The sequence below is a fragment of the Trachinotus anak genome, unplaced genomic scaffold (assembly GCF_046630095.1).
Source record: "Trachinotus anak isolate AG129_WGS33_773 ecotype Australia unplaced genomic scaffold, CSIRO_AGI_Tana_v1 ptg000029l, whole genome shotgun sequence".
Lineage (NCBI taxonomy): Eukaryota > Metazoa > Chordata > Actinopteri > Carangiformes > Carangidae > Trachinotus > Trachinotus anak.
Window position 1 is genome coordinate 296257 of NW_027273880.1, and position 20852 is coordinate 317108.

The 20852-nt window shown below is 44.3% G+C and overlaps 2 protein-coding genes across 2 annotated transcripts in view; one reads left to right on the plus strand and one right to left on the minus strand.

The window, feature by feature from the left end:
* Positions 1-20852, minus strand: part of LOC139611994 (protein NLRC3-like) — a 266035-nt gene that overhangs the window by 168123 nt on the left and 77060 nt on the right. The window contains exons 14-16 of the mRNA XM_071467100.1: positions 12495-12671; positions 11930-12106; positions 11034-11210 (exon numbers count right to left, since the gene is read on the minus strand). Of these exons, the coding sequence (XP_071323201.1) occupies positions 11034-11210; positions 11930-12106; positions 12495-12671 (531 nt within the window). The remainder of the gene's footprint in view (positions 1-11033; positions 11211-11929; positions 12107-12494; positions 12672-20852) is intronic.
* Positions 1-20852, plus strand: part of LOC139612011 (ribonuclease inhibitor-like) — a 176347-nt gene that overhangs the window by 50464 nt on the left and 105031 nt on the right. The window lies entirely within an intron of this gene.

The window sequence follows — 20852 nt, forward strand, 5'->3', positions numbered from 1 at the left end:
TCTACTGCAGACGCACCAGTAAAACGGGTTCTGTCTGCTTCAGGCGTCTCCTCCTTTGGTCTGATAGAGCACAAGGTCATTTTACAAAGACCATGAACACAAAAGTGTAATTCATTCAGATTCAGCAGCATCATAAACCAGCAAGAGGAGAAACGGTGGTGACGGGGACGTCTGGTCCCTGTCGTCTTCACTCAGACAAAAGGTCGACTTCACAGAAATCAGTCCAACAGGACGACAGCACATGATCGACAGGCTAAAGGTCAAGACAGAAAGTAGTTGCACACTGGCTCACTGAGAAATATACACAAAGGAACAAAAGGCTGGACCATTGTCACAAGGGGGACAAGAGGAACTGGATCAGAGGGTAGGGAACACTGAGACTAAGGCCGCGTTCAGACTGCAGGCGAATCTGATTCAAATCAGATTCCTACTCAAATCCGATTTTTAGGGCTGACTGTCCACACTGTTTTTCGCAAGTGTCCAAATCGGATATGGCTCTGTTCAGACTGTGCCACATTGACTGATCTGACAGGTTGCTGTAGTAACAAAGCGTCTGACGTCATATAATTGCGACAGTGACAACAACAACAACAACCATGATGGAGGCAGGTCACCTCAGTATATTGGCCTTATCACTGTCCAGTAGAGGTGCAGAACATCTCAGACGCACTAGACATTTGCAACGCCGCAGGAGGCTGGTAGGATTATACACAACAATGCTTCGTGCTGCACTCACTGCCGGAGTTTCTGTGCAGCGATGAGTGTGGTGCCACCCGAAGAGCTATGACTGGTGGGAAAATGTAGTCCTAGGCAGTTTTGACGATGACCAATGGCTTGCGAATTTCAGAATGTGCCGAGCAACGTTTAATATGCTCACTGATCGCCTACGACCAAGGCTCACACGCCTGGACACGCACCTCAGGCCGGCAAAAGCGGTGGAGAAACGTGTCGCAGTTGCCCTGTAGTGGTTGGCCACAAGGTCAGGGTCACCGTTGCGCACCTTTATGGTAAGGCAACGGTGTGCGTGGTCGTCCGTGACGCGTGTACCGCCCTGACTGCTCTGCAAAAAGATCCCTGTGGGAGATCACCTGCAGCGCATCGTCCAGGGCTTCCTAACACACTGGGTCTGGCATCGTGTAGAGTGATGTCCCGGACAGTCAAAACCGATCTGAGTGTTTGGAGCTGTTCAGACTGAGACGCATCTGTCCAAATGCGATCTGAAACTAACTCCCAAAGGTGGTTTCGATCTGGTTTCCACAAATCGGATTTCATGTGATTTGTGACTGTTCAGACTTCAAAAGAGCTCCAGTTCCAATCTGGATTGGCTAAAAATCGGATTTAGACTGGCACTCCGAACAAGGCCTAAATACTCTGGGGGAGGGGGGGCAATGAGACACAGGTGAAACTGTTGGCAGAGCAGCACGCCACAGCGGCTACTCATTGTGAACCCAGGTAGCAGCGAATTTGCAGGAAAGGAGGAGAAAGAAGACGTTCTGCTGTGTCTCAGTCCACCCGCACACTGCAACTCCAAACAGATGCGTGCAGGAGGCCTTTTATTAACCACGCCCATCAGGTGGCTCGTCAATCACAAATTAAATTAAATGTTTGCCCCATTATTAAGAAAACAAATAAACATCCATTAATTGAGAGCACTATTCAACACCCCCACTTGCTCTCACATTATTACAAACAACAAAAAACATTACATTTACATTCAATCAAAAGGGGGGAAAAATATCATCACCTTTCCAGGGTTTTTCTTTTAGTTAACGCCAAACATAAACTTAGCAAATTTGACTAACTTAAATTTTGTTACAGGTTTGGTCATCAAATCTGCTACCATGTGATCAGTTGGACAATACTCCAATAATACCTTTCCATCATCCACAATGGACCGTATGAAGTGGTATTTTATATCCACATGTTTACACCTCAGTCTACGGACAGGATTCTTAGCTAAAGCAATTGTGCCTTGGTTGTCCTCATACAGCTTAGGTAGTGCATACAGATGTTTATCTATGCCATCTAAAAGTTGTGTGAGGTACAGACACTCTTGAATGGTTGCAGCCAGAGCAATATACTCTGCCTCACAAGTAGACAGTGCTACAGTGGGCTGCTTTTTGGTCTTCCATGACACTAGAGGTCTGCCCTTCGTCAGGCTTACACAATATCCAGTTGTGCTTTTTCTATCATTAACATCACCAGCCCAGTTCGCATCACTGTAGACTTGTATACGCAGGTTCTCATCACATTTCCTGTAACACAACTTCTTATCCCTTGTGCCTTTGAGGTACCTCAACACATGTTTAACTGTACCAAAGTGCTGTTCAGTAGGTCCACTAAAATACTGTGACAGTTTGCTTACAACAAAACTCAAATCCGGTCTTGTACAGACAGTCAAATAAATCAGACTACCCACTGCCTCTCTGTATATGGAAACATCACTCATCAATGCAGCATCATCTGTGTAGTTCAGTTTTTGTTCACAAGGTGTTGACCTAGGTTTACAATCTTGCATGTTGAACCGTTCCAGGATCTTCCCAACATACTTTTCTTGTGACATTGTTACACAGTCGTCACTCTGGTTAAAATCAATACCAAGAAAATGTCTTAATCTGCCCAAATCCTTCATTTTAAATCTTGCTGTAAGCATGTCCTTCGTAACATTCATAGCATTTTCATCACTTGCTGCAATTATTAAGTCATCAACCCAAATTACTATGATCACCTTCTCATGGCCTCTTTGCCTTGTGTAAGCACAGTGGTCAGCCTGGTTTTGTATAAACTCGTTTTGTGTCAGATACTCATGTAACAACTTGTTCCAGTTTCTGCCTGATTGTTTTAGCCCATATAATGACCTCTCCAGTTTGCAAACCAACTCTTTGTCTGTGTGGGATTTTAACTCGTACCCCTCCGGCTGTTGCATGTAAATCTCACAGTCAATGGGTGCATTTAAATAGGCAGTCTTCACATCCATCTGGTGTAAAATCAAATTTTCCTGTGCTGCTTTCTGCATCAAAACTCTGACACTAGTCATGTTAGCGGTAGGAGAAAATGTCTCCTCATAATCTACACCAATCTTTTGACTGTACCCTTTAGCAACATATCGGGCTTTGTACTTCTCAGATCCATCAGCATTGGTTTTAATAGCATACACCCATCTACCCCCCACTGCTTTCTTACCCTCAGGCAAGTTGGTCAGGGTAAATGTGTTGTTCTCTGTAAGTGAATGCATTTCCTCATCCATTGCTTTTACCCACTCTCTTGATTTATCTGATGTTACAGCTTCTGTAAATGAAACAGGTATGTTACACATCACTCGATAACAGTAATCTATGTTACTCTGGACTCAGTCTCCTCATCAGACATACATTTAGATACATGGCTATCTGTGTATCTGTCTGGCATTCTCCTCTCTCTAGTGGGGTATCGGCTAGACTCAGGCTCACACTTGACCTCAACCGTCTGTGGTTGGTGGAGACTCACTTCAGGTTTATGCTCTGCTGCAACATGATGATCTGGACTTCTGGACCTGTGCTGTGTGAAGTCTTCATAATCAGGTGTAAAACCGGTCTGTGTCTGTTGTTCTATACCTGACTTAGCTACAAACTTTACCAGTCTGTGCCTCTGCACTTTCTGTCAGGAAAGTAGACAATGTATGCAGGGCTGTTTTTGTCGTACCCGACAAAAACACACTTTTCACACCTTGGATCAAGTTTTCGCTTGTCTTGTTTATAAGCAAAACACTCTGAGCCGAACCTTTGCATTCTAGACAAGTTGGGCCGTCTTCCTGTCAACATTTGGAACGGTGTCTGCCCTGTGCCTTTATTAAAACACCTATTTCTAATCACAGCAGCAGTCTGGACCGCATAAGTCCACAGTTGTTTTCAAACCACTCTCAATTAGCATACACCTTGCCATGTCAGAAAGTGTGCGCCAACTGCGCTCAGCAGAACCATTTTGGTGAGGAGAGTAAGGTGCTGATGTCTGATGTCTTACCGCATTTTTAATGAGCAAAGTCTGGTACTCTTTCCCTGTGAATTCTGTACCATTATCAGATCGGAAGCGTTTCACCTTGCCATGTGGGGCTGTATCAGCTAGAAACTTCTCTGTAGCTAGGACTGTGTCACTTTTGTTCTTTAAGAAATATACAAACACTGTACTGGAAAAATCATCAGTAAATGAAAGTGCATATCTGCACCCATCTCTAGACTCTGGGTGGATTGGTCCTGCCAAGTCTGTGTGTACAAGCTCTAGAGGGGTTTTAGCCCTCACATCAGGGTCTATTTCAGGTCTGGTAAAACTTCCCCTGGGTGCACACTTCACAATGTAGAGGTTTGTTTGTTGAACCTTTCATTTTCATACCGTCCACAACATCTTGTAACCTCTGGATGTCACTGTAGTCGCAGTGTCCCAGTGTCTCATGCCAAGTCTGTATGTCATGACAACCCTTGCACTGATCATCACATTCACCATTACTTACTGTGTGCAAATAAAACAGTCTGTCTTGTAGGTGAACGTGGAATCTGGTCCCGTCTCTGTTCTTCCCTTCCTTGAAGATGGCGGCCGCTCCGCTGGCAGTGGCTGCTGTCACAGAGAAAATGTCTTGTGAGAAGGATGGGATATACAACGCCTGCCTCCGCGTTACGTTCAGGTGTCTTCCTCTGCTGTCGATCAGACGGGCTCCAGCATCGCCTCTGCGCTCTGCCACGCCCACGCACAGCTCCACGCAGCGTGTCTTGGCCTGGAACCGGTCGTCAAACCTCTTCAACTCGGCAAGGCCCGTGACGATGTGCGAGGTGGCCCCGCAGTCGCCCACCGGGCCCCTCCCGGTGCCTCCTGCTGCCCTCTCGCTCACTCTGAAGGCGCACACGTCCCGGTCATCGTCGTGGGCTCTGTTAACATCGTGTCCTTTAACCCTTGTGAACGAAGGTGGCCCAAAAATTCCGCCTCCCATAACTCGTAGCTTTTTTTCATCTCCATCCAACAGGAGCCGCGACACAGCGGCTCCTCATCGTGAACCCAGGCAGCAGCGAATCAGCAGGAGAGGAGGAGACAGAAGACGTTCTGCTGTGTCTCAGTCCACCCGCTCACTGCAACTCCAACAGCTGCCTGCAGGAGGCCTTTCATTAACCACGCCCATCAGGCGTCAATCACAAATTAAATGAAATGTTTGCCCCATTATTAAGAAAACAAAGAAACATCCATTAATTGAGAGCACTCTTATTATTATTATTATTATTATATCCACATTGTGTTGACTGACAGAACTTGGTGTTATGGTTCCACTGATCTGTCACTGTCTGTTTAAATCTCTATGGACCGAGTCCCCGACAAAAACCATGTCAACTAAACCGTCCCACTGCAGGGTCCATCCAGCGTTCACACTCCACCTGTTTGGTTATGGACTCTGGTGTGTTTGTGTGTGTTGTGCTCTCAGCTGACACCACTTGAAAACGATGACTGACCTCAGGACTGTGATTAAACAGCTCTGAAATCCATCTGGTAACGTAAACCGTCAGGGAAGAGATCCTATGACTGATCTGGAAGCCTCACAGTTCTGAAGTTAAACAGACACAGTAACTGTCCTGCTGGAGCCTGTTTCTTCCTGTCTCCACCTGTGTGCCTCACCTTCCTGTTCCAGTCCTTTCATATGACACTGATAAGAACTTTGAGCTCTTTGTGACCTGCTGAGTCTTCTGCCACTGGAGTCCGTCCACTTCAAGCTTCATCATGAGCTGTGTTCAGAGATGCTCCTCTTGTAAGTGGCTGTCTGAACCTCTGTCATCACTGAGCTGCTTCACCACAGAGCTGCTGCTCACTGGATGGTTCCTGTTCCTGCAGGAGAGCAGCAGCTGCTCAGCTCTTCAACCCACCAACAGTCAGAGTCACTGAGCTCTGTTTGGTCAGGAGGCAGGAGAGGAAGTGATTGGCTCAAGGGAATCACCAACCAGCCAATCAGCAACAAGTTGTCAGTGCAGGTGCAGACCATGAAGTTTCAGAGCATGGTTCAGATTAAAGCAGATAATCACTCAGGTGAGCAGGTGAGTGTGAGTGAAGGCCGGTGCAGAAACCGTGGAGCTGCTTCACTCTGTCCTGACACATGAAGACTGACAGACTCTGCAGGACAGGTGGTCCCTCTGGGCAGCAACAGGTTAAACTTGGCTCTAAAATGTTTTTCAATTCAACTTTATTGATATAACATATAGATAACATACATAAAATATGTCCTACAAACACTTTGGCCAAAGTGATTCACACAGGATTAAAACAACACAACAACAAAAAACACTGAAAAGACATCTAAAAGAAAGGTAGTGGAAGAGCTTAGTGATCTGCATGGAACATAAAACCAAAGAAAATCTCATGTCACAACTTTACAGTCGTTTCTGAAAGGTACAGAGAATCACAACAGTCTAAACAGGTAGTGATAAAAGTGTGAGTGAGGATTCTGAGTGACTTTGGAAACATTTCTTATTTCTTCCTCTAAAGATCTGAGGCTAAAGTGATCCCAAATATGTGATTAGTGTTTTCATTTGTTTGCTGAGACCAAACACAAAGTGTAGATTTTCTCTTGCTGCTTTTAAAATGTTTTTACACATCCATGTGTTAATGTTAGTGAGACAGGTGATGAGAGAGAGCAGTGCAATGGAGTCATTTGGGGAAACAGAGGTGTACAATTGTGTATCATCAGCGTACAGATGGCACCCAATATGGTGATGGTTGATACTGTTTCCCAATGGGAGCAAATATAGTGATAACAGGATTGGGCTGTGAATGGTTCCTTGAGGAAAACCATATTCAGTACTGTGGGTCCCCTGAGGATATTCACCATTCCTATGGCTGTTTCATTAAATAAGAATAAATCAGACTAAAACACGGTCAGAGACCGGCTCATTTCTCATTTACCACTTTGATTACAGCACTCTCTGTGCTGTGGGTTGCTGAATAACCCATTTGGAACTTTTCAAAAATGTTGCTGGTCAAATGTGAGTGGTAGATTAAAAACAATTTTCTCTCAAAGAAATGTGTCTGGAATGATTTGACTGACAGTCCAGATTGATCATTGACATTTTAAAAGCAGTAGGTTTCCTGAGTTCAGAGGACTTTATTAGTCTTGTTGTTCCTTAGGAGAGAGTAAGGTAGCAGATTGGTTGACATCATAGCTGGGAGCCCATGCATGCAGTGTGACAGTGTGTGTGTTAATATTTGCTATGCTGGCTCTAACAGAAATGTTTTCTTTTAAAACTGTGCTGAGATTTTCTCAGTTGAAAGTTGAGTTAGACTGAGAGCAGGTGGTGGATTTAAAAGATTATCAACTGTAGAAAATAAAACTGTGGTTATTTTGGTTTTCTGAATTAATCGTCTCTCTTTCCTGACTACGTAACTGTTAATTAAAACCTTATGTTTAAAAATATACAAGTGAACATGTGATTTGCTTTTCCTCTGTCCTCTCTCAGCTTTTCAACAGTTTCCATGGTGATTTGATTTGTGGTGCTTTTTGATCAGGAGAAACTGTATCTAAAGAGAATCTTAAATTATCATTGGAAGCAACAAGGTCATTGAATAAGTCAGTAGTGGATGGAGGAAATGTGTTCAAATGATTTGCTAATTATGGTCATTGACAATGCTGCACTTCACATCAACAGTCTCTGGATGTAAAAACAGTCGTGTTAAACAAAGACAAGAAACAAGTGAAATGCCAACATTAAAACCTCTAGTAAACAAAGCCCAGAGTATTTCTGTGGATCAGCTGTGAATGACAGCCAATGAGAGAAGAGAGGAGCTGATGAAGATGATGATGCTCTCACCAGCCCTGGGTTTTACCTCTCAGGCTGAACTAAACCTCTGATTGGTGGAGGTTGTTCTGGCTCCTGAAACTCTACTGCCCCCCTCACTGTGTCGGTGAAAATTTAAACTACATTTGTATTTACACTGAATTATTATTCTGCAACAAACAGCAGAACTAAACACCAGTCAAATATAAGGCTATAAAGAACAGGAAGTAAATATAAAAACATTATTTACCACACAGAAGGATTTAAAGTGCTGTTAATTAATGATGAATTAAACCAATGATACTTGTTGACTTATCATTAAGATATATAGACATGCTCATATAAAAGGCTGGGAGATATGGCTAAAAACCTCATATCTCAACAGGCTTAAGAGAAGCAGTAAATGTGCAATAACAATACAATACTATGAAAATGTAACAGTAACATAATGAGTAGATTTTAACTGTAACTTACTTTTTACTTTTATCTTAAAACATTTTAACTTCTACAACAGTAAAAAACTTTTTTGGTTTCTATTTGCTGCAGGGGCTGGTTACAAATATTTAGCATATTCAACATTATGAATATGATCATTTAATATATCTTCTATAAAGTATTGTTGATTATATCAATATGATGGACAATAGAAACAACATGTTCCTCCTGTACAATAATATCTTGTAAAGTTCAGCTGAAGAACATGAGGCTTCAACGTCTGAGTCAAACTAATCTTCAGAGTTCAAGTCATTTTACTGTGAAATTCCCTCTTTGTGAAGCTCAACAAGGAAACTGTTCAGAGCTGAACTTGATGAGCTTTAAGTCCAGAGACACTGATGATGCTCTGTCAGATCCAGAGGAACACACAGGGATGATGGTGGACTGGACTCTGTGTGTGACAGTGGAGCTGTTCTCAGATCAGTTCAGACTGCAGCACTGAGAGTCATGTCCACTTCTTCTGATTCCTCTGTCAGTCACTGCTGGATCAAGCTCTCCTCTCCACTCTCACCTCCAGCTGTGTAGAGAAGAAGAAAGCAGAGGAGATGAATCAGTGTTTACAGAGACTCACTTCATCAGTCAGTGATGCAGCAGGGACTTCAGTCCTGTTCAGACCAGATGTGCAGCAGCTGCTTCCTCTCAGCTCTCATGTTAATGTGTTGGAGTGAACACACTGAGCTGGAAGCTCACAGACCTGCAGAGACGTTCAGCATTGTTGTGTTGGAAACCAGAGAACACAACCTGCAAATGCACTCCAGGCCTGAAGGGGGCAAAGTAACGAATATCAGTGGAACCTGAAAACAGCAGTCAGTGCTCATAGGGGGACTGAGTTCACCTGCACACCAGGTTTTGAAGAGCATGGGAAGAAATGTTTGGTGTCATATGGATTCACTCCTGCCAGGAAAGCAAGAGAGAAAACAGCTCATTGTCAGCACAGAAGACACAACTGATATCAATGCTGGACTCTGCATTTCATTTCAAGCCCTTTAGTCATATTCATTAATGCTGAATGTAGTTAATTTTTGTGCAAATGTAAAATTGTACCATTTTTATTTGGACTATTTAAGTTTAAATGACACATGGATTATATTAATTTGCTAACGTATATATATTTCTTTGTTTAACTTTTAAGGTTATCAACCTATTCCATTCAAGTTATTCCATTCAGCATCCCTCTAGAAAAAAATAAAAGGAAAAGAAAAGGAATTGAGTTGACCCTGGATCTTTGTGCTGAACAAGCCATTTTCAAGGTTGGGCAGAGCTGGAAAAATGTAACATCCACATAACTTGACAAGCATCAAGTCTGTTCACTGCACATTTCACTCAGTCCACAGTGGAAACAAAGTGCTGAGTCAGCAACAGGTCAGTGATGGATTCACTCCTGTTACCTGTCAGCTGATGTCACTTTAAACACAGAGTCTCTGTGTGTTGATCAACATGTGAGCTGCTTCTGAAACATCACCTGACTGAACATGGAGGCTGTCACTAAGAGCCAGGGACTGTCAGGCTCCATCACACTGATCTCAGAGCTGTGACACAGATGAAACTGATCAGCTGTTTAGTGTTGAAACCAGAGAACAAACAGTCTCAGATCAGATTGGACAGTTTGATGAATGAGGACACTGTCTCTGTCCATCTGTGAGGCTGTCAGCTGGAATCAGCTTTATTTCCTGTACACATCAACACAACAACAACAGTCGTCTTCACATCAACTCACACACATGATCACAACAAGCTTGTGGCTGCTCTGATTGGCTGACTGTTGTCTCTCTCTCTGTCTTTCTGTCCAATCCTGAAGCCTGTCCCCGTTCTCCTCTCACAGCTTCACTGACGAAAGCAGCCACTGAGGAGGTTGGAGGTTCACAGGAAACACTGGATCTTTGCTCTGATACTAACTGTGTTTAGTACAATACTGCTGAGAGCAGCATGGACTGTCTCCGCCCCTCTACTGACCTCAGAGTCTCCAGTCTACAGTCTGGACTCTCCACGAGACCACGGAGATCCTTCAGGTCTGGATCCTGCAGGTTGTTTCCACTCAGGTCCAGTTCTCTCAGATGGGAGGGGTTGGACTTCAGAGCTGAGCCCAGAGAAGAACAGCTGATCTCTGACAACCTGCAGAGACTCAATCTGAATAAAGAATCAAAGATGTAGATCGATGATTGATAATTAACCAGATTTGTCCTGATCAATGATCTTTGTCTAAAATGAGTAGAGTGACTTTGTCCTTCTGTTATTGTGGATCTTCATCATGTCAGTACAACACAACATTGTCAACACAACAGTTGTGTGTGTTGTGTTACAGATGAAAACACACACACACAGTTTGATCAAACAGACATTAGTCCTGACACTTGACTGAAATCTACTGAAAACAAGAAGATTGTTTCTTCACTTTCTTTGGACAAATATTAGTTGTGAGGATCTTGTGTATGTTGTTGTGATAAAAATGAATTGACTTGAACAACTAACACTGGACATTTTCTCCAGTGGATTTAGAAAACATGAGTCCTCTGACTGAGAGAAATACGAGTGTGTGAGCTGTGAAGGTTGAACTGAAGTGAACAGACATTATTCATGACAAGTGAGTGAAATGAGCTGAAACTGAAGAATCATTCTCAGTCTGAGAGAAGAACAACTGGAAACATGAGACAACAACTATTTACAATGTCATTCATTCATTCACAGTCAATGGATTCAACTTGTGTGTGAAGCTCCATTAGCTGTGGATTCAAGATATAAGATCTACAACAGTGAACTGACCTCAGAGTCTCCAGTCTACAGTCTGGACTCTGCAGAAAACCACACAGACCCTTCACTCCTGGATCCTGCAGGTCCTCATTCCAGCTCAGGTCCAGTTCTCTCAGATGGGAGGGGTTGGACTTCAGAGCTGAGACCAGAGAAGAACAGCTGATCTCTGACAACCTGCAGCCCCACAATCTGGATAAAGAATCAAAGATGTGAGTTTAGGAGACAAAGTTTGCTTGAAACCACTAAGAGTCAAACAGACAAAGTAAAAACAGCTCTCATTAATATTCATGACAACATGCTGCTGCTTCAATAAAGACGTAGTGACTCCACCTCTTCAACTCTGCCAGCTCCACCTGTGGCTCCATCTATACAAACTCATGTTGTGCAGATTCTACTAAAGATCCTCAAGTTTTCAAAGACAACAAACATGTCAGGCTGAAGTTTGGAGACATGAGAACAAATGTATAGAAATATATATTAAATTCACTAGTTGATGGAACGGCAGAGACACAGACACCTGGTGACTGAGCTCAAATATTTAACACAGTCAAACCTAAAGGATTTAAAGTGATGAAACAACCTGTTGCTATGACAACTTGGCTTTGAATATTGGAGTCAGTACAAACATCACAGAGCCTTATAAAAGTGTTGGGACCATCAGCTATTGATTATAGATCAGTTATTGTCTGACAGATTCAATGTGTTTCTGTTGGTGTTTTAAAAAGTCATGAGGTGAAAGTTGAAGAGAAACTGTCACTGGACTAAAAGCAGAGAAGAAGAAAACAGACTTTACCATGAAGATCCTCAGTGTGGATCAGTATAATATCAGCCTCATGTCTGCAGCTCAGTGTCAACACAACTTTCACATCACATTCATCTCAGCACAGAAAGAAAACATGGAGTCTGACCTCAGAGTCTCCAGTCTACAGTCTGGACTCTGCAGAAAACCGCACAGACCCTTCACTCCTGGATCCTGCAGGTTCTGGTTTCCACTCAGGTCCAGTTCTCTCAGATGGGAGGGGTTGGACTTCAGAGCTGAGACCAGAGAAGAACAGCTGATCTCTGACAAACTGCAGTTCTCCAATCTGAATAAAGAATCAAATATGTAGATCAATGATGATAATCAATCATAACCAATTTGTCCTGATCAATGATCTTTGTCGAAAATGAGTAGAGTGACTTTGTCCTTCTGTTATTGTGGATCTTCATCATGTCAGTACAACACAACATTGTCAACACAACAGTTGTGTGTGTTGTGTTACAGATGAAAACACACACACACAGTTTGATCAAACAGACATTAGTCCTGACACTTGACTGAAATCTACTGAAAACAAGAAGATTGAAACTGAAGAATCATTCTCAGTCTGAGAGAAGAACAACTGGAAAGATTCACAGTCAATGGATTCAACTTGTGTGTGAAGCTTCATTAGCTGTGGATTCAAGATATAAGATCTTTAACAGTGAACTGACCTCAGAGTCTCCAGTCTACAGTCTGGACTCTGCAGAAAACCACACAGACCCTTCACTCCTGGATCCTGCAGGTCCTGGTTGAAGCTCAGCTCCAGTTCTCTCAGATGGGAGGGGTTGGACTTCAGAGCTGAGACCAGAGAAGAACAGCTGATCTCTGACAAACTGCAGCTGATCAATCTGAATAAAGAATCAAAGATGTAGATCAATGATTGATAATCAATCAGATTTGTCCTGATCAATGATCTTTGACTAAAATGAGTAGAGTGACTTTGTCCTTCTGTTATTGTGGATCATCATCATGTCAGCCTTCTACACACATCATCCAAATGTCAGCACAACATTCATACAGCTGTTGATGTGAACACAGGTTGATCAGCTGCTGCTGACCTCAGTTCAGTCTGTGATCAGAGGAGAATCAGAGGATTCACGTCTGTTTAGTCTGTTCCCTCTCTGACACTACAGACATCAGCACAGAAACAAAACACTGAGGACGTGAACAAACAGTGAGAACTCAGTCACACTGTTCAGAACAAACATGGTGGAGCAGCTTCAATGTTCCAAAGTCACCAAACAACTGCACAATGTCACATTTACAGGAGGAGGGAAAATATTTCTCTGTGTCCACATCTTTAAAGAAGAACTTGTGTCACTGTTGAGAACTTGAGGAGGACGAGTGCTCGGCCTCAGTCTACCACCGGTGTTACAGCCCATTCTGTGAGCCGTCAGATTCTGTGACCTGCAGCAACAACCAGTTCACCTTCAGGTAACGTTCAGAGCCTCCTGCTGGAAAACACCACAGATTTATTCAGCTGATCTTCACTGAATGAGTAAGTAGAATTCATCTGATTTTCACATCAACCCCCCAGTGAGGAGCAGACTGAGTGAGGACGGGGTTAATGAAGGTCACAGAGCAGAGATCAAACCTGTGCTCACAGTCCTACAACCCTTCAGCTCAGCACAACGTCCACGGTTTAGGTCTGATAGTTGATGAACAGAGTTTCTCTGAGTGTCAGTGTCAGTCTGCTCTGGTAACTGCTCCTGAACCACAGTCACATGACCACTTGTGTTATTCATGTGATTAGAAGAAGCTCCATTCGTCAAGATCAAGTCTGAGCTTTTGTTGTCTTCACACACAATCAACTAGATATGACATGAAGGACACCTGGAGCGCTTTGAGTTCACAGTGCACAGGTTCAGAGAAGCACAACGTGGACTTGAAGAGAACAGAAGTGAGAGCAGCTCAGTTCAGGTAACAGGGACCAGACTGATCTGCCAACAAAACCCCTACAGCCAACCTCCCCTGGAGCTCAGCTTTCAGAGCGGGCTCCTCTGCCTCTGCTGCCAGCTCTGTGTGTCTGAGCTGTTTCCTCTCAGAGGCCGTTTCTCCTGCGTCCTCCCATGGTACTGTCAGCTCCACAACATACACAAGCTGCTGTGTTTCTGACCACAACACAACATCTGCTCTCAGATCAGTGGCAGCTGTCTCCTGAGGAACGAGGAGCTGTTTTCCTGGATCTCCTCTGATTGGCCAGTCCCTCCCTGCCTTCAGCTGCATCACGCCTGTTCAAAGCTGCTTCCTGAGTCCTTCACCCTCACCAACAAATCAAATCCATCTCGTCTCCTTCTGCCTCCAGTGAGTTCACCTCTGAGCTCTGACTCTCAGTGGCTGCTGGGAGACACCTCAGCACCTGCTGATGTCTCCAGGTGTGTGGGCCTGGAGACAGGCTTGTTTTAGCCCCTGATAGAAGGAGCCACATGAAGCTCCACCTGAACATAGAGGACATGTTGGCTCCTCACCATCCAGGGGCCGAGTGGGACCCTTCATTTTACCTGGAGATCACCAGTCCCAGCTGTTAATAACACACAAAGACAAACAGCAGCTAACACAAGCACAGGGCTGCTGCCCAACAACTAGCAGCTAGCTATACTAGCCACATTTAATATGAGCTGAGCTAGCAGCTAGCTACAACACCCCTGCTTAGCATTTCAGCTGCAGGCTCTTTACTGGATGTTGAATCTCTCTGTGATTGTGGAACATTTCTCTGCTTCCTCCTCCAGTATTTGTTCTTCTTCATTCTTCTCTGCTCCACCTTTCTCCTTCTCTTTCTGCTGCTGCTTCAAACCAATGTGAACAGTGAACACACACGTTCCCTGATAACACCAACACGTCTCTGATGACTCTGTACCAGCCCCACTTCACAGCTCTTATTGGTCAGCAGCTGACCAATCACAGTTCAAGGCACACCGGGGTTGGACCACCTGAGGAGGGGCCACTCATTTACCCCCCCCCCCCCCCCCCCCCACTGCAAATATAGACTTGGTAGTGTCTGACGTGCTGGGAGAGACAAGAGGCTGTGAGGCTCAGTTCAGGCTGCAGGATGGTGCAGCGAGGTAGACCACTTTTATATAACACAATATTATTAGTCTACACAATAATCAGTCCGGCCCCGGCCCCCAAACGGCCCCCGGGGATTCTCCTGACCCTCCCCATCACCACTCTGCTCCTGGTCTCATCTTCCTTCTTTCTCTTCACTGGCTGATCTTTTAAATCCTCACACAGAAATCCTGAAAATGAACCAACCAATGAAAAACTGGAACTTCACAGATTTGAACTGAATATAAAACTACAACAGCTCCAGTCAGTGAACTGACCTCAGAGTCTCCAGTCTACAGTTTGGACTCTCCAGTCCAGCACACAGCTGCTTCACTGCTGAATCCTCCAGGTCCCAGTTGTCACTCAGGTCCAGGTGTCTCAGATGGGAGGGGTTGGACTTCAGAGCTGAGGACACGACTTCACAGTGAGTCTCTGAGAGTCGACAACCAACAAGTCTGTGATGAGAAAAATATAAAATGTGTTAGAATAAAATCAGACAGTTTGTAATAAAAGACACTGAAGTTAAAATGCATCTGATGAGAAAAGATGATGATGTGATGAACATCTGCTCTTCACATCTGTGGCTCAGCTCATCTGATCTGATTGTGTTTGACATGAAACAATAATTCTCATCACTCTCTCTCAGACCTGCAGAGTTTCATGGGAATCTTTGTTGTGCAGATGAAGGAGGGAAAATGATGTTACATTTCTGCTTCCATCATATGATTTGATCCAGAGTCAGAATCTTGTTCAGAAAAACAGTTTTATTCTCCAGTGTTTTTAAACTGACTCCAGATTGCTTGGCTCTGCTGCCTCTCTGTAGAAGTCAACACACACCACTGCATAAAACACATCTGGCTCATTGTGGTGAATCAGTGGCAGCGCCCACGTTGATCCATGAACAAACTGTCCTCAGTAAAACACTAGTGATCAACACTTAGTGGACTCTACAGTTACAACCTGGAAGTGTGTGTGTGTGTGTGTGTGTGTGTGTGTGTGTGTGCAACTCGGCATTGAAATAAGATTTTCCTCATTTGAAACTGTAAAACAATAGAAAATCAATATGTGGCGTCATTGTTGATGTGGTGGCGGCCTGTCACAGATAAATCAGTGTGTGGGAAACTCTGAGGTCTAATCTACAGATACTGAGCCCACACATGTCTTAATGTCCGGTGGGAACATTTCCACACCGTGGCATCCCTACTCCAGAACATTTCTCCTGAGGTCAACTCAGTCAACAGTTCAATCTAATCTCTGTTTGCTGCCTGGTTTTCACAGAAGGTCCTCACAGAAACATGACACTGAGCTCTGGTGTGTAGAAGAAGACTGAATCCTCCCATTCTGCTCTGATAGATTCACACCTGTGTTCTTGGCTGAAGCTGAACATTTCCTGATACGACTCTCCTCTACAGCAACAAGAGAGAAGACACCTGGGACTTTCTGTCTCATTCAACACAATCTATGGAAAGACTTTAAAGCTCCACCATGACACTTGAAAAAACACAAGTTCACTCTTCAACATGAAAAGTTCAATAATCAATAAAGCTTAGCCTGAAACACCTGGAAACACCTGGAAAATCACACAGAGGTGTAAGATCAGTGGAGCTGCTTTAATTAGTTTGATCAGGTTTGAATTAAACCAAAAAGACTCAAAACAACACAGAACATTAACAAATCAATGAAGCATCCAACAATTATTACAAATAAACAAACCAAGTGTTTTAATGAACTTAACAGCAACAATCACAACCAACTGAAACATCTACATTTTGGTGCTCACAGCATTTACAACACCTCCAGAAAAAAACACAACTGACCGTTGATTGTTTCAAAGTAAAACTAAGAATAATGAGAATAAATGAAAACGGTGTTTATCTGAATTTGACTCAACTACTGATCTAATCTACTGATTGATAATTATATTGATCATGTCTGGACTCACCGAGCCTTCCTGCAGTTCCTCACAGCTGGGATCAGTCTCCATCGTCCCTGATATGATGTCTTGTACTTCCTCAGGTCCAACTCATCCAGAACCTCCTCTGACATCTGCAGCATGTAGGCCAGAGCTGAGCAGTGGAACACATAGAGTTTCTTCTCTGATCTGGTCTCTGACTTCAGGAACTCTTGGATCTCCTGATGAACTGAGTGGTCCTTCATCTCCATCAGACAGTGGAAGATGTTGATGCTTCTGTCAGGAGAGATTTTATCACTGTTCATCTTCTTCAGGTTGTTGATGGCTCTCTGGATGGTTTCTGGACTGTTCTCTGTCTGACCCAGCAGACCTCCAAAGAGTCTCTGGTTGGACTCCAGAGAGAGGCCATGAAGGAAGCGAACAAACAGGTCCAGGCGACCATTTTTACTTCTGAGGGATTTCTCCATGGCTGCCCTCAGGCAGACATCCAGAGATGGATGATGAATATCAGGGTTTCTAAAAAAATTAGAAATCTTCTCAAAAAAAGACCCTGAGGTTGAGTCTCTGTGTTTGTACTCTTGTCCCAGGAAGTTCTCCAGGACCTCTGTGTTCCTGTTGGTGTAACAGTGGGACATGTAGACTGCAGCCAGAAACTCCTGAATGCTCAGATGAACAAAGCAGTAGACTGTTTTCTGGAAGATCACACTCTCTCTTTTGAAGATCTCAGTACAGAGTCCTGAGTACACCGAGGCCTCTGTGACATCCAGACCACACTGCTCCAGGTCTTCTTGGTAGAACATGATGTTTCCTTTCTCCAGATGTTCAAACGCCAGCCTCCCCAGCTTCAGAAGAACTTCCCTGTCAGCCTCCATCAGCTCCTGTGGACTCGTCTCGTGTCCCTCATCATACTTGAGCTTCTTCCTCTTTGTCTGAACCAGCAGGAAGTGTGAGAACAGGTCAGTCAGGGTCTGGGGCAGCTCTCCTCTCTGCTCTGTAGTCAACATGTGCTCCAGAACTGTAGCAGTGATCCAGCAGAAGACTGGGACTTGACACATGATGTGGAGGCTCCTGGACTTCTTGATGTGTGAGATGGTTCTGCTGGACAGCTCTTCATCACTGGATCTCCTCCTGAAGTACTCCTCCTTCTGGGTGTCAGTGAAGCCTCGTACCTCTGTTACCCTGTCAACACATGTAGGAGGGATCTGATTGGCTGCTGCAGGTCTGGAAGTGATCCAGACTAGAGCCGAGGGAAGCAGGTTCCCCTGGATGAGGTTTGTCAGCAGCAGATTGACTGATGACGTCTGTGTGACATCAGACACAACCTCCCTGTTGGTGAAATCCAGTGAAAGTCTGCTTTCATCCAGGCCGTCCAAGATGAACACAACTTTACAGACAGCCAGCTGCTCTGCTGTGACCTTCTGTAATGTTGGATGGAAAACATGGAGCAGCCTGAGAAGACTGTACTGCTGCTCTCTGATCAGGTTCAGCTCCCTGAACGAAAGCAGAACCAGCAGACTGACATCTTGGTTCTCCAAGCCCTCTGCCCAGTCCAGACTGAACTTCTGCACTGAGAAGGTTTTTCCAATGCCAGCGACGCCATTGGTCAGAACCACTCTGATGTGTCTCTGTTGGTCAGGTAAGGCTTTAAAGATGTCGTGGCACTTGATTGGAGTGTCATGGAGGGTCTTCATCTTGGAAGCTGTCTCCAGCTGCCTCACCTCATGTTGGGTATTGACCTCTTCACTATGTCCCTCTGTGATGTAGAGCTCAGTGTAGATCCTGTTGAGGAGGGTTCCACTTCCTGTTCCATCACTTCCTTCAGTCACACGTTCACATCTGCTCCTCAGACTGATCTTATGTTGATCTAAAACCTCCTGCAGACCACTATCTGCTGAAAGAGAAGAGACAATGTCAGACTGAAGACAGAGAATCTGAGAATCTGCTGATTATTTTCATCAGCTACAGAAAAACTAAAGAGCAGCAAAGAAAAGCTTTTTAATGTTGTGGTTTTTAGAATCATCTGAAATGTCAGTGCTGTGTGATAGAACAACTGACACTGGAGAAAACAACAGGTCCTGGTTTCAGAAATGAAGACATCAGCAGACACATGTTCAGTCTCACTTTGTACAGTGCTGCTCTGACTGGCTGTCTGCAGTCCAGGTCTGGTTCTGGGTCTTTGTCCACACTGGGGACAGGAGGGGTCTCCTGAAGACCCAGACTGGTCCCAGTATGAGGTGAAGCACTGTCTGCAGAAGCAGTGTCCACAGCTGGTAGAGACTGGATCCTTCAGGACGTCCTGACACAGAGCACAGCAGGACAGCTGCTCCTCCACAGAGACACCACTCCTCTTCCTCCCTCTGTGAAGACATTTCTTCATCACTAACATGTCACAGTCAAATATGTCTAATAACTGAATCATCTTCAGCTCAGTTTACAGTAGAAACTGTCTCTTACTGTGAGTCTGAGGGTCCAGGTTCAGGACTGAGGTCTGGAGGACGACCTTTGGACCAGTCACTCTTCATAGACAGACAGCTGGATCCTGGAGACTCTGCTCTCAGTCTGTGGTTCTGACCTCTGCAAACACAAACATGTTTTTATTCATATCACATCGATCACTGATCAATTCTCTGATGACAGAGTCATTGTGGGAACTCTCAGCTGACGTCCTGCAGTCACGTCACCATCCAGCACCGCACACTGTACTGAAGGATGGAAGCAACACAGCAGCATCCAAAAACAACACTGTTGTGTCAGTCAGTCATTAAATGTGTCCAGTCTCCAGCTGTTGATGACCTGTCTCACATCAGCTCTAAAGAAGCAGAGTGATACAAAGGTAAGATGAGAGGATCAGATGTCTGTGACCCCGACACTGCCACTGCCACAAATGAAGACAAAACAACATCCTGACCAAAACTAATGGCTGCTGATGTGTCTGCTCTTCTTCTCCATATTGATTCTTTCTCTGGAGTTCAGCTTCATTTCACACAAGGAGGCCTGTGTGTTTCTACATGACTGTGACAACAGCAAACACCACATCCTGCTGCAGGCTTCATCTGACCATCACACAACTTCACTGACAAACACACAGTTTGTCAGAGTTACATCTGCACAGATATCAATGATGGTAAAGACAGTCTTGTGTGTAATTAAAGGATCATTCTGCTGTTATTCTACATGTTTGTTCTTGACAACAAACCCCATGAAAAGAGCCAAACCAACAGTGTGTGAGTTCGTCTCTCAACACTTTGTGACTTCCCTCCTCTGTCATTGGCTCTCAGCTCTGAGCCCATTGGTTCCCTCTGAAGACTTAGGGCCTATTTTAACCATCTAGGCACATGGAGCTGGAGCATTTAGGACGTGTCCTCATCCACTTTTGTTAGTTTAACAGTGGACAAACAGTCACAGCACCAGGTGCATGCTTCAGAAGGGTTGTAATTAGTCTCTTCATTAATCATGGGTGTGTTTTGGACGTAACATGTAATGAGCTCTCTCCCATCCCCTTTAAAAGCCAGGTGCACCTGCACCTTGGTGGATTTCTCTGATAACGGTGGATTTAGCAGGTAGTAAGACAGAGCTCTTCTCTGCAGAGGAAACTGCTGGTGTACAGAGTGAAAGTGTGCGAGCAGACGTCTACAGCTACAGCAGGATTCCACCAAACAGGCCCGGCTGAAAAATATTCACCTGAAGCTGTAATGCATGTTTTTGTTCCCTCACTTTCATATTTTACAGCCTCAGGTGAAACTGAATGAAATGAGTCAACAACGCTCCTAACCTCACCTCATTTTAACACCAACACACACTAGCAAAGACACTAGTGTTGTGCTTTTTGCTGGTGTAAGATTGTGGTTCACAGACTGTAAAGTGGTTCATACTGAAATTAACATTTCACCACATTTAGTTGCAAATAATGTTAAAACCAGATTTACAGCAATATTCGTGAACTTTGTCATATTTACTCTTCCTTAAGTTATGGCTCAGATAATTCAGATACTTTCAAACCTGGGCCCTATTTTCCATCATTTTGGGTCTAAATGGAGTCAGTCCAATATGATGCAAGAACACTATAAGAGAT